This window comes from Hesperophylax consimilis, chromosome 26 (genome assembly GCF_061612785.1).
Source record: "Hesperophylax consimilis isolate HC1 chromosome 26, BYU_Hcon_1.0, whole genome shotgun sequence".
NCBI lineage: Eukaryota > Metazoa > Arthropoda > Insecta > Trichoptera > Limnephilidae > Hesperophylax > Hesperophylax consimilis.
Window position 1 is genome coordinate 1879573 of NC_142861.1, and position 12779 is coordinate 1892351.

General features: G+C 33.6%; 2 protein-coding genes across 2 annotated transcripts in view; both read left to right on the forward strand.

The window, feature by feature from the left end:
• The first annotated feature begins 2329 nt into the window (after positions 1–2329).
• LOC149410969 (small integral membrane protein 8) lies at positions 2330–3650 on the forward strand. The gene is made up of 2 exons (XM_089647320.1): positions 2330–2484; positions 3412–3650. The coding sequence occupies exons 1-2, from the start codon at positions 2362–2364 to the stop codon at positions 3565–3567; spliced, it is 279 nt and encodes a 92-aa protein (XP_089503446.1). The 5' UTR covers positions 2330–2361; the 3' UTR covers positions 3568–3650.
• Positions 3651–5926: 2276 nt separating this feature from the next.
• Positions 5927–12779, forward strand: part of subdued (anoctamin 1) — a 68747-nt gene continuing 61894 nt past the window's right edge. Inside the window, exons 1-3 of the mRNA XM_089647290.1 lie at positions 5927–6558; positions 9367–9618; positions 10970–11064. Coding sequence (XP_089503416.1) covers positions 9388–9618; positions 10970–11064 — 326 coding nt within the window. The 5' untranslated portion in view covers positions 5927–6558; positions 9367–9387. The remainder of the gene's footprint in view (positions 6559–9366; positions 9619–10969; positions 11065–12779) is intronic.

The following is a 12779-nucleotide window of genomic DNA, read 5'->3' on the forward strand; positions in this document are numbered from 1 at the left end:
TTAAAAAAATGAACAATGAAAACACAGACTACCCGCCAATAATGCAAATGAATGGAATCAGTGCAAACAATACACAGGATATTGTAAACCTTTTTTCGGACTTCTTCAAAAATGTATATGATGAAGACACTCCAGATGATAAAATACCCGAATACAAATTTAATATGACCACAAACTTAACAAACTGCCAAATCACACAAAAGTGTTGCGAACAAAAATTACTTTCCTTAGACACTGACAAATCCGCTGGCCCAGACAACGTTCCACCAATATTCCTCAAAACATGCTCTAATACATTATCTAAACCACTTACATTACTATTTAACCGTCTCTTGTCCCTTGGACATTTTCCAGACTGCTGGAAATCTAGCTTCATTACACCGATCTACAAAAAAAGAGACGATACTGACATAGCTAATTATCGCCCCATTTGTATACAGTCAGTACTGCCAAAGCTTTTTGAAGCATTGGTCCTTGATGAAATCTATCCCAAATTAATAAAATTAATTAATCAAAAACAGCACGGTTTTATCAAAGGAAGATCCACCGCAACTAACTTAACGGTATTTCAAAACTTCATTATACAATCATTTGCAGAAAATAAACAAGTCGACTGTATATATACAGACTTTTCGAAGGCATTCGACAAAGTATCCCATAAACTACTAATCCAAAAACTATTTGCTCTAGGAATAAGGGATAACATGCTAAAATGGTTTAGTAGCTATTTGTCAAATCGTAAACTGTTCGTTAAAATAAAATCTTTGATGTCGAAAGCTTTCCGGGCTACCAGTGGCCTACCGCAAGGTAGTCACCTTGGCCTGGTTTTGTTCCTCATTTTCATCAATGATATAACCAATTGCTTCAACGATGTCGAGGTATTGCTCTTTGCAGATGACGTCAAACTATACAAGAAAATAACTGATATAAATCATTGCCATATACTACAGTCAAATATTAGTAAGTTTAGAGATTGGTGCGTTCAAAATAATTTATTTTTAAATGTAGTAAAGTGCAAAACCTTGACTTTCTTCAGAAACAAAAATCCTGTTTTATTCGAATATTCCATCAATAACATAGCTTTAGAAAGAGTCACGGAAATGAGAGATCTTGGAATTATTTTGGACGAAAAACTAAGGACGGGTTGTTTCGGAGAATCTGAACAATTCATCAAATTTCAACGTTCATTTTCAAGTTCTGTGAAAGATTTTTTCATGTTCTGTTTTTATTTCAGTTTTGTCAAGCAACTAACCCACAATGATATAAAAACAGAACTTGAATAAGTCTTTCACAGAACTTGAAAATGAACGTTGAAATTTGATAAATTGTTCAAATTCTCCGAAACAACCCGTCCTAAGTTTCACCAATCATATCCATCAAATTGTGAACAAAGGTATGAAAACACTAGGCTTCGTATTAAGAACAACTAAAAACTTTAATTCTTTACAAGCCATTAAACTATTATACGTATCTCTAGTAAGAAGTCTAATTGAATATAACTCAGTAGTTTGGTCTCCATCTTATAAAATTCACATTAACAACATTGAGCGAATACAAAAAAAAATTCTACGTTTTATAAATTTTAAATTAAATATCCCTGTCGAAGACTTAAAATACAATTTCTTATTAAATACTCTAAAAATACATACATTAGAAGATAGACGTAAAATAAACGATTTAACGTTCTCATTCAAAATACTTAACTCTAAATTCGACTGTTGTGAACTCCTGCAACTTATAAACATACATACACCCACAGTAACAACACGACAAAATACAATATTCTACAGCAGCACACATAAGCGTAACTACATTGCCCACTCTCCGATACAACGACTTCACACCATGGGAAATCATTACTTGGGTGAGGTTGACATATTCAATACCAACTTGGCAAGTTTTGTGGATCATTTAAAACATTTATTTCAACAATACTCCTAAACACATCATGTAAACCAACAAATAGCTGTAATTTTCTGTTTTTGTTTCTTGTGTTTGTATGACTTGTTGCATAGCTTTTATCAAATGTAATTTTATTCTTATTTTATATGTTTGAAAGTATTTGTCAAATTAAAATTATACTACCAACCATGTAAAAGCCCTCTGGGCGTTAAATAAAAAAATAAAAAATAAATGACACAACTATTAACAAAAATATATCTACGTAAATATGCACAATATGTTTTCATCAAAAAAACACATTTAAATTAGCCCGCCCAAAGCCTTCTCTTTTTCCCGCCAAATGATTATGTTATTATTATTGTAGATGCAGCACTACCTTTTGTCTATGGCCACTTTTTCTTCTTACCAGAGATATATTGTTGTTGATTTCCAACTGACAGTTCTATTTTCAATCGCAAAATGTCAAAACCCGAGGCTAAACCTGAACCCCCAAAAGCGCCTTCAAACCCCGGAGATGGCATCAGATCGATCAGGAGTACAAATGTTTTTAGGGTTATCAACTTTGAGCTATATGCCAAACCAGTAAGACAAGATTTTATTCATATTTTAGTTTTACATAACCTATAATTTTTTTTCGATGTTTTATCTAGAACTAGGGTTTTTACCATATTTTTTAAAGTTGTATTTAACTGAGAGCATAATTTTTTGTTGTAATATTTTTAAAAATTAACTGCTTCCTTGAGGCACATCTGTGCTGAACCAAGTGACTCCAACAAGTGCTTGGAACTCGGGGTGATACTACTCGGAATACAGGGGTATTCCGAGAAGATGGACTGCAGCCCAACTCTGTCTTGGCACACACTCCTAGCTTCATTCATATCCACACATGGTCTCTACATGATCTTCTGTTATTCTGACTCTTCACATAACCCGACCCATGACTTTGATTCACTCTATTTGCTTTTGCGTCAACTGTTCTACTTACACTCTTCTCTTCGTTCATTCGCTCTACACTTCCTAATCATCCAATCATTCTTTTGCTAATCTCTTTCATCATGCTTACATCCGACATTCATTTTTTCTGGATATCTTTTATTTGTAAAGCATTTAAAAACATGTCAACATTTAAAAATCTTACATTTTTCTTTAGTTCGAAGTCAAATCTAATATAATTCTTCTATCTGGTCCCTCACTTAAAATCCACTCCGATTCTATTGAAAAAGTTAGCCGGCCTCTCCCTCCTACAACATAGGTCTCTTTAAGACCAATTTTCACTCCTTCCTCTCCTCGAAAAGACTCTCCACAAACCATCCCCAAAGATGACATAGGCCCTGAGAGAAATTATTTTCCTCTGGGCCTCCTGTGTGGAGTTAATGTTAAAAAAAAAAAAACAGAGACTGAAGGTCTTCCATACTGTTAGAAATTAACCTGTTAACCTGATTACTGACCCATTTTCCAATCAGTCAAAAAGATAATTTTGCTGTAATTATTATTGTTTTTTTTTTCCAGAACATAGCAATAATGACGTTTGGCCTAACGTGCTTTGGCCTATGCTTAGGCTATATCGCCTACATGCGGTCCAAGTACGATTCCATGGGCTATTATCCAGCCATCAGTGAAGATGGTACAGAAGTCTTTGAGAAGAGGAAATCCAAGTGGGATTAACACTGGCCATCTCTTGACATATTTATTCATAAGTGTATATACAATGTTATTAATAAAGTAATAAATAATGTTATTTAAATGTAGGAATTTTGGGGTTTTATTTTACAAAGTAATAGCTGACGTGTACTTTCTTCGTATTTTATCACAAATAATTGTATGATTCATGTTTTCTGCGGGCGTCCAAGACTTTTTATACCTTTCACTTGATTAAGAATCATGAAATCAACATTGTTACTGATAAAAAATCGACTTTAATTCCACTAAGAAAATAATAATATTCGAAATGAGATCCTTGAGGCGTATGTGTGATAAACTATGTATGATCATGTGAGAAATGTTGAGATCCGCAAATAGTGGAAGGCTTATGTAAGCGTAATGAGTAATATCAAGAAAGGGATGCTTAGATGGTTTGGACATGTAGAGTGAATGAGCGAAGAGAGGATTGTGAATGGTAGCAGAAGTCGGGGACCCAAGATTGATTTCCCAAGAAAGATATGGCACGACCAAGTGAATCAGATACTTGAGTCGGGCCATGTCAAGAGTCAGAATAATAGAAGAGTATGAGTGAATGTGAATGAGGCAAGGAGTGTGTGCCAAGACCGAGTTGTTTGGTGGTGCGTCCGTCGTCCTACCCCTGCGGGGAAACGGCGTGATGGTTAGTTAGTTAGTAATTCCACTACGTATCTCAGCCCAGTGCAGAAATAATATATTAAGTCTTTCTCGGACGTCCACGACTTATTTTATCATTCAAACCACTCTCTAAGCACTCGTGGCAATAATAAAAACAAACTTTTAAATTTTGATCTCAATCGGATGAAAGGAATGCGTACGGGACAAATAAAAAAACATTAATTTTGATTAATATGGCTGAGTTGACATCGCGTTTGGGTCCCACCCAGGCGTAGTTTGTTCAATTCCTCGGCTGGCTAAGTCCTCCATCAAAACACGGAGGTAGGAGATAAGTAGGAGATTTTCAAGTATTGTCAGGTTATTCGTAACCAGGGAATGTTTCTTACTTTAAAAAAAAAATTACGCAATCAGCAATAGTAAAGTTCTTTCGAGCACCTTCCATTGAAATACTGGTAGGAGAGACACATTATTTCCACCTAACTTCCATGTTCTAAAGATTGTACTCCATCCTTTAAGACAGGAAAACTATCAAATGAATTGCCTGTTTTTGCACAGATTCATGTTTTTTTCATGTATCAAGGAGCTCCAGACCAGAGGTGGCTGCCAAACTGAACAGTAGATCTCACTTACGGTTATCAGTAACAGTCGTATAAATACTGTTTTAGTATCTACAAACTCGATACAATCTTCAATAGGTAGGTACACTAATTTCTGTAAGTAATAATCAGTGATATTTTTTTACCTTATAAATATTATCAAAAACAAACAATTATTGAACTTATTCAAGGTCAATCAGCTTTGTCCTAATTCCTAATACAATTAAATTATATGTTTCTTGAGTGGGAACAAGGAAGTGGGATTTCAGTAATGTGTGAAAAAAACTAATTTACCGTTTTTTACTGAAATGAACAGAGGCTAGTCTGGAAGAGGCTAGCAAGTAAGAATGATTTTAATAAAATCGTCATTTTATTTGTTAGGTTTATATTTAAAAAGCATCATTTTCCAATTAGCTTTCTACCTTAACCATAATTTTATCAGCCAATTATAGTTTTCTTGATGTGTTAATCCGGTACTCGTGCAATCTCAAAGGCGATTAGTGAATTTAATGTATTCTTAAAAAGTGCACACTGTTAAAGGCGAACTTCTGAAGGAAAAATGTTTTTTTTGTTGAAGTGCCATGTTACTAATCCATGGCCTGGCGGTCAAAGTACGAAGCTGTGGGACTATGAATACTATGGATAATACTGAGATTCGAAAGGTATGAAAATAGTATAGAAAGAAAAATATTTTTTACAATTATTATTTTAGAATATATATGTACACTCACTCAGATGAAGTTCTCGCATACAGCATATTTGGAAACTTGTTATTTGCAGTGGCGGTCCGTGACTTTTCAGTGAGTCAGTGTGGTAAGATTTAAAAACACGATTTTGTTATTTATAAAATATACCTATGTTGTTCTTGTAACTGAAATTTTTATTTTCAATATTGAAAATTAAAAAAAAATGTTACAACACCATCAATAATGTCGTATTTTTCAATTTTAACACTCTAGCTCACAATAAATCTAGAACCGCCCCTTCAGTAGCACTATTTGGGGGATATGTTCAAAGTGTATGGGTTCAATGTGTACCATTTTGGCTCTAGAAAATGTTTTTGAATATTTGTCAAAAAAGGTCCCCGGTTGGGGCACATTTATAGTGTAAGGATTTGTTTATTGCTTGAAAAAAAGAAGCAATTTAGTTATCTATATTGCTATCCAAAGTATACAGTGACAGTTTCAGTTTTCAGGAACAGTGAAAAACAGTGACATCTGCAGTCATCTCCGCCAACTAATATTTATTTTAGGATTACTTCCCACTTGTATTTTCTGGGAAAAAAGGTATACTTTTTTATTTAAAAATACAGCATACACTAATCTGCCGAGTGAATTGTCAGTATTGTCACAAGGGTCCTTTATCTCTTTATTTTCGGCTGCAGTTTCGCGCTCGTAATCATATCCGGGTTTTCTAAAAATATTGAATACAATAGCCAACCATCTGACAGCTAAAACCTTTCACATAACCTTTGGTAGCTTTGTAAATTAATACATTGATATTTGTTTCTAAGTGACTTCAAATGAATTATTTTAATTGTTAAAACAATAATCATTCATTATTAGTGCAGTTTTCATAATATTTTACTGTTTTAAAGTGGTGTCTACTTGATTATTTTGGTTTTAATCCGAATCATTGGAGTTAGTTTGTTTATTTATGTGTCCATTGATCTGTGATTCACAGTGACAAAGTGCATTAATTCTCTAGAATATGTTTTGAGAATTGTGACTAAGTTCTTTGAGAATATTTACATCTGTTTTTGGAAGTATGTATCATTCATTATAATTGATTTTTATATATTTTTCTTCGCTCCATATTGTAGTTTTGTCATTTGGGGGGAATGTCTCTTTGATCTATTAAATCTATTTTTGTATTTTCACATTTTCAAGATAGTTTGATGTTCAAGAAGTTGAAACCCTTTTTATTTTGGTAAATAATACCCTATTTATTCATATTATTATAAACCACAACAGTAATTTTAATAATATTATTGTTTTTATCTAATCTAAACAACATAAATTTGAAGATAACAACTACTGTCTATAAATATTTTAAATTTATTTGTTTTGACATTCTTCCTTTAATGTTTAATGTGATCCCCTATTGTGTATAGATATTTTGTGAGGCTTTTTAAGAAATAGAAGAAGTGGATTAGAAATAGGAAAGTTTTAATACACACTGCATATGATGAGATTAACTGCCCTGGGCCAGTGGAACTAAAGCATCCCTAATTTGTGAGGCTGAACAATGTAGTTAGGGGAATGATGTGGGAAAGATGAAGGTTGGGAAGTACCTGGCTATTTAGATCTGTTTGTTAAACACACTTAAAGCAATTTCAAGCATCGATTCTGAATGGTCATCTCTCAACGGGGTTTATAAAATTTAAAAACAATTACAGTAGAGGGAAAAATGATTGTGTAAATATTTCCTCAGCTGCCCCACTTTTAATAGGCACAGACCATGGATGATGGAAATTACACTTCATTTTAACTTAATAACTACAAGAAACAACTATTTATGTCGGGAGAGATGGTAAAAGATGCATTATAATTCCATTCTTATTCAAAGTTCAAAATTTATTTTATAAAACAATCCCTTTGCCGCCATTTTGAACTTTTTTTTTGCATGGAGTGACACAAAAGTTTCATTTCAATCTAAATGCCCTTAAATTGTTTAATTAATCCAAACTAAGATCCTAATAATCTATTTTGTGCATGCAATTAGTTGTTTCTTGTGGTAATTATTTAAACAAAGTGTAATTTCCATAATCTGTGCCTAAAAGTGCGGTGGTTAGGGAAATACTTACCAAATATAGGAAAAGGAATGTTTGGGATGTGTTCACTAAATACGGCTAAAGTCATTTCTAGCAGAATGGTGGTCTGTCACCGGGGCCATATTGAGAGAATCTAACACTGTTTTATGAATTAATGTAATGTTTATCTCCTTTAAAGCTATTGTTTATCTACCTCATCTTAACATTGACGTATTATTATTTTTTGCCACAAAATCGTGATGTTGTTTATTTGCTAACCCATCCGGCTAATTTGTTCGGTTTTGCGAACAAACTGCTACTACCCATAGCGTTAATTTGTTTGCTTTTGGAACAGCTTATATGATCTCATAGAAATCGTTGTGCCTCCTTTACTATCATGGTTAGAATTATGATCTAAATGATGTTAGAAAGAGAAAACACCACGCTTTATATTCAAATACAAGTTAACCACAGTAGAATTAAAATGTACATATCTATTAAACCAAAAGTTCCGACCGCAATATGAAAAAAAATTACAAAATTTTGTGAATTTTGTTACTAATTATTTTATACAAAATGATAAAAAATTGAGTTGGCAGTAATATTTATAATACATTTGTTTAATAAAATGCGTTTTTATATTTTTTTGCAATATCATATTCATAATTTTTTTCAAATTCCGACCGGAACCGCTGGTTTCATAAAGGAGCATATTTTAATTCTTCTGCGGTTAACTTCTAGATTTGAATATAAAGCGTGGTTTTTTCTTTTTCTCGCACCGTTTAGATCGTATTTCTAACCATGACAATAAGGGAGACAACGATTTCTATGAGACCTAATGAGCGGATGTATGGTAATAAGTTGAGTATTTAAGCGATAGATGGCGCTAGTCATAAAGCTTACTCCAGAGTCCGTCAGATGTCGCTAGAGTGTAACAGATGATTGTGAGGTTATAGTGACAGGGAACAAGCTTCTCAAACTAGAGAATTACCAACCCTCGGGTAATGAACAGTGTAGCTAAATCCAGACCTATTATTTAATGTGAATAAACACCATTATAAGTAGAACCTTTTACTTTTTAACAAAGAGTTCCCAACCCTTAAATTTGCAAAGTAAGACAGATATAACACTTGAGGGGTCAAAACAGGACTTGGCTACGCTGAATCATTTATTTGTTGACCTCTGTTTTTCAAATACTGTCAGCTTATTCGTAGGCAATCTGACAATATTTATATTTCTTTTAACTATATATTATAGACTTTATGCTTATGTCTAGCATTTAGAAAGTTTGGTGATCGCGCTTTCAGAGTATCTGGGCCGAAGGCTTGGAATAAACTCCCTCCGGAACTAAGATCCATTACAAGTCCAACAGAATTCAGGTCTAAACTAAAGACTTACCTTTTTAAGCTGTCGTATCCTTAAATTAAATATACCATTCCTAAGAAAAAGTCCAGTTATATTCAATTTTCCAATTATGTCCTAAATCCTGTATCTAAATTTCGCTAAAAACAATTAGACAATGTTAATTAAGTGTTAATCTCAAGTGACCTACCAGGTAAGTATTGTAGTGTATATTATCTCCATAAATAGTTAAGTTATAACATAGATCACTGTAGAAATGTATTATAAGTTTGTACAGCGCCCTTGGGGTGATTTTGCACAAAAACGGCGCTATACAAGTCATACAATTATTATTATTATTAGAAAGGTACTGAAACGTACATGGTCCGAATAGAATAAGAGGGAGTGGGAAGTTTGGATGTATGTCCCGACCACCTGATTAACGCAGCATTCATATTTATTTTTTCTTTTGGCAAGCAGTAATGACCTCCTGACTGCGCTATGTCGGACGGAGACCCGTCCCTGGAGGAGGTGAGCCCTCTGGAGGAGGAAGATATAGCGGAGGGCCGCGCCTTCCTGTCCGGCACGCCCTCGGCACTGGCCGCCTCGCTGTCTCTGTCGGGATCCCTGGCCAGCCCACTGCGGCTACGCGGGGCCCGAGAGAGCGCCCTGCTCATTGCCGAGGCAAGGGGGGCCCAAGTGTTTAAAGATGTACGGAGCGACTACACGCAGGTAATATATGTTTTTTAAGCCATAATATTTTTGCTCATTGCGATGGGCCACATTTTCCTTACTCTTTTATAAAGCCAGTTGTAAAGGGTTACTGGAAAATAGCATTTAAAAAATGTTTATAATATTTAAAATCTGTTTTGCTAAAAGTGGTTGTTTCTTCAATAAACGACTTCTTTGATTATGTAGATACGTTTCAAAAGTATAAAAAAAAAGTTTTCCTAGCAATTATCTCGCTCAGTGATTTCGACGCAGCTGTTCTATACGTAAGATAATCCAATTTTAAAACTTTTTTTTTCTTCATTCAAAATTATAATATTTTAAAAATCAAATATTTATTTCTAATAATCAGTTTTTATAGTTTTCGGATACGTTTAGAAACATAAAATTTATTTGTATTTTGTTGCATAGCGGAAATAGTCATAAATTCTCCGACCTTCTGACAGCGTCTTTAAGAAATATATCGGTCAATATGCCAGAGGCCTGAGGCAATAAATAATTATTTTTTAAATATTTTTATTTAGTTACGTTTTTTAACAATTGTTTTTTCTTAGGTTTTACAAAACTGAATAGTAGTTGGTTTTATTGTAAGATATCTCTCATTTATATAAATGAACTAGCTGACATGTATCCGGTGTTGCTCGAATTTTCTATACTTTCAATAAATATAATATCCATGTATTGTATATATAAACCTTCCGGAAGGAATCCTCTAAACCCTATCAAACTACGTTACATAGTTTAGAAGAACTACGCGCACAAACAGACAGACGCAGATAGTGAATTTGTTTTATACTATTTAGCAGTGTGTATTATCACTATGTTTGTTTTTCTATAACGTAGTTTAAAGCATTATTGATACATAATGCAGTGAATGAATGCAATAAAGGGTAGATAACTCTTCGATAATGGTACTTACCTAAACCTGTGTATTCTATTTTTGAATAAATTCCTAATCTATATAAATAAAATTGTTCTTTTGTTAAAAATCTAAAATCTCCGAAAGTTCTACATCGATTGTTTTTAAATTTTGATACAACGTTGCATTCGAATACGCATGTGTTTTTATATACCTATATTATATAGATGTCACCCGTAAAAACATGTTTTTTTTTAAACAGCGCCATCTGTAATATTGTTTATATATCTGCACAGACAGACTGAGTTACAGCAACGCGTGGCGAGGAACAGCTATTATTTTTATAAAATTATGAGGAAAAAGAGTTATTTTACTTTTTGTGGTTATGTTTTTGTTTTGGAAATTAGTAATGATTAATCTATTATTATTATTATCTGGTATTCTCATTGATTAAGTAAACAATTTTTGTTGTATTATATTGTTTTCTTTTTGCAGACCGACAATGAAACTAAGAGTTCAGCAGACCTGAAGGCTATGTCAGTTCTCAGTATGTACCAAGACACAATCTCTGTCGACATGAACACAGAAAGGTGAGTTAATCTTTATCTATACATGGTTAGTGACCAAATCTGAATAGCCAGGTACTTCCCAACCTCCTTTCCCCCCCCTCCTTCAGATCTTAATGCATATTAATCGCACAACAGTCCCAATTGCTCGGAGCCAGTGAAATTATAGGATCCTCAATTTTAGGTATTTTGTATGGAAGAAGAGAGCTTTTGCATTGAAATTTGCAAAGATTTTTCTGTCTGCAATTTATAAGTCAAAGCAAATATTTTTAGCTTGTGAAGTAGAGGTGGGTCCTATGAGTACTTTTCGTTACTGGGTACAATGAGTACAGGTACAAAGAAATACCTGGTAAAAAATACCGGTGACAAAATACTCAAAAGTATTTAATACCGACCTGAGGATTGATTCCGATTACTCTCATAAATTGTCCAACTGTCCACATATTCCCCTCAAATTTTCTATGTGAGCTTGATTCCCCATTTATTATTCGAAATCCATGGGGGGGGGGGTTATTAGAGAATTTCTGTAAAACATGATTCCCCACAAAAAAAATCAAAATGAGTACTTCCCCACAAAATTTTTGTAATAAATGTGGGGGGGGGTAGCTACGGGATTCCATACTATAAAATTCCCCACATTTTTCCGGTCGCTTAATATCATCAAATACAAGAAATACCAGTCACAAATACCCAACAGAAATAACCGTCGAAAATACCCATCAAAAATACCTGTCAAAAATACATACTAAAAATACCCATCGAAAATACCCATCAAAACTACCCATCAAAAATAACCATCAAAAATACCTATCAAAAATACCTACTAATACCCTAAAAAATACCCATCAAAAATACCTATCAAAAATACCTATCAAAAATACCTATCAAAAATACCTGGTAAAAGTACCTATTATAATATTTGGTCCCGATATCAAATACCGAGTATTTTGGAGATCTGTCACAAGTACAAAGTATCGCATGGAAATACCCGGTACTTTTACTGGGTACGATAAATACGCCTCACCTCTATTGTGAAGTCATTTCTATCATGTGCTACAGAGGTTTAAAATATTGAGCTGTTCAGAAATTAAATAAGACAAGACACCATTACTGTATCTCATATGTCTTGACTGTATAAGTAGGTACCTAATATTATGAGTGTTATTACAAAACAAAAACACAAATCAAACTAAGTAAGTTCTGAATATTTTACTGTCTTCTAAAGAGTAGTGTACCACCGTGAGTCTATTTCCGACGTTGGTACGGCCATTATTCATTCCGAGATGTACGATCAGACAGTTTTACCGCGTCGTGTGATCTCTCTACTGGATGCGAATGTTATTGCCGCGGTAGAAAAACTGGCAACCATCCCACACAGCTTATAACAGAACTGTGCACTCACTTTAATGGGTTGCAAAGATCCATTAAACGTTTACGTTTCATGTATCTTTTGGAATCGAAATAAACAAATAATTTTATGTGTTTGAAATCGATGACAGATTTTAACCATGAATCTGAATTAACGAAAAGTTGATATATATTGATATTTGATCGACAGTACATAATGTATTGTATTAATGATAATATTTTTTTGTTAATTCTTAGCTGTATATAACTAAAAGAGAAAGCTGTATCTTTTCAAGATGAAGTTGTATTTTTCGAGAAAAAGCCGTGTCTTTTTAAGATGAAGTTGTATCTCTTAAGAGGAAGCTACAAGCCGAAAATGTGTATATTCTTGG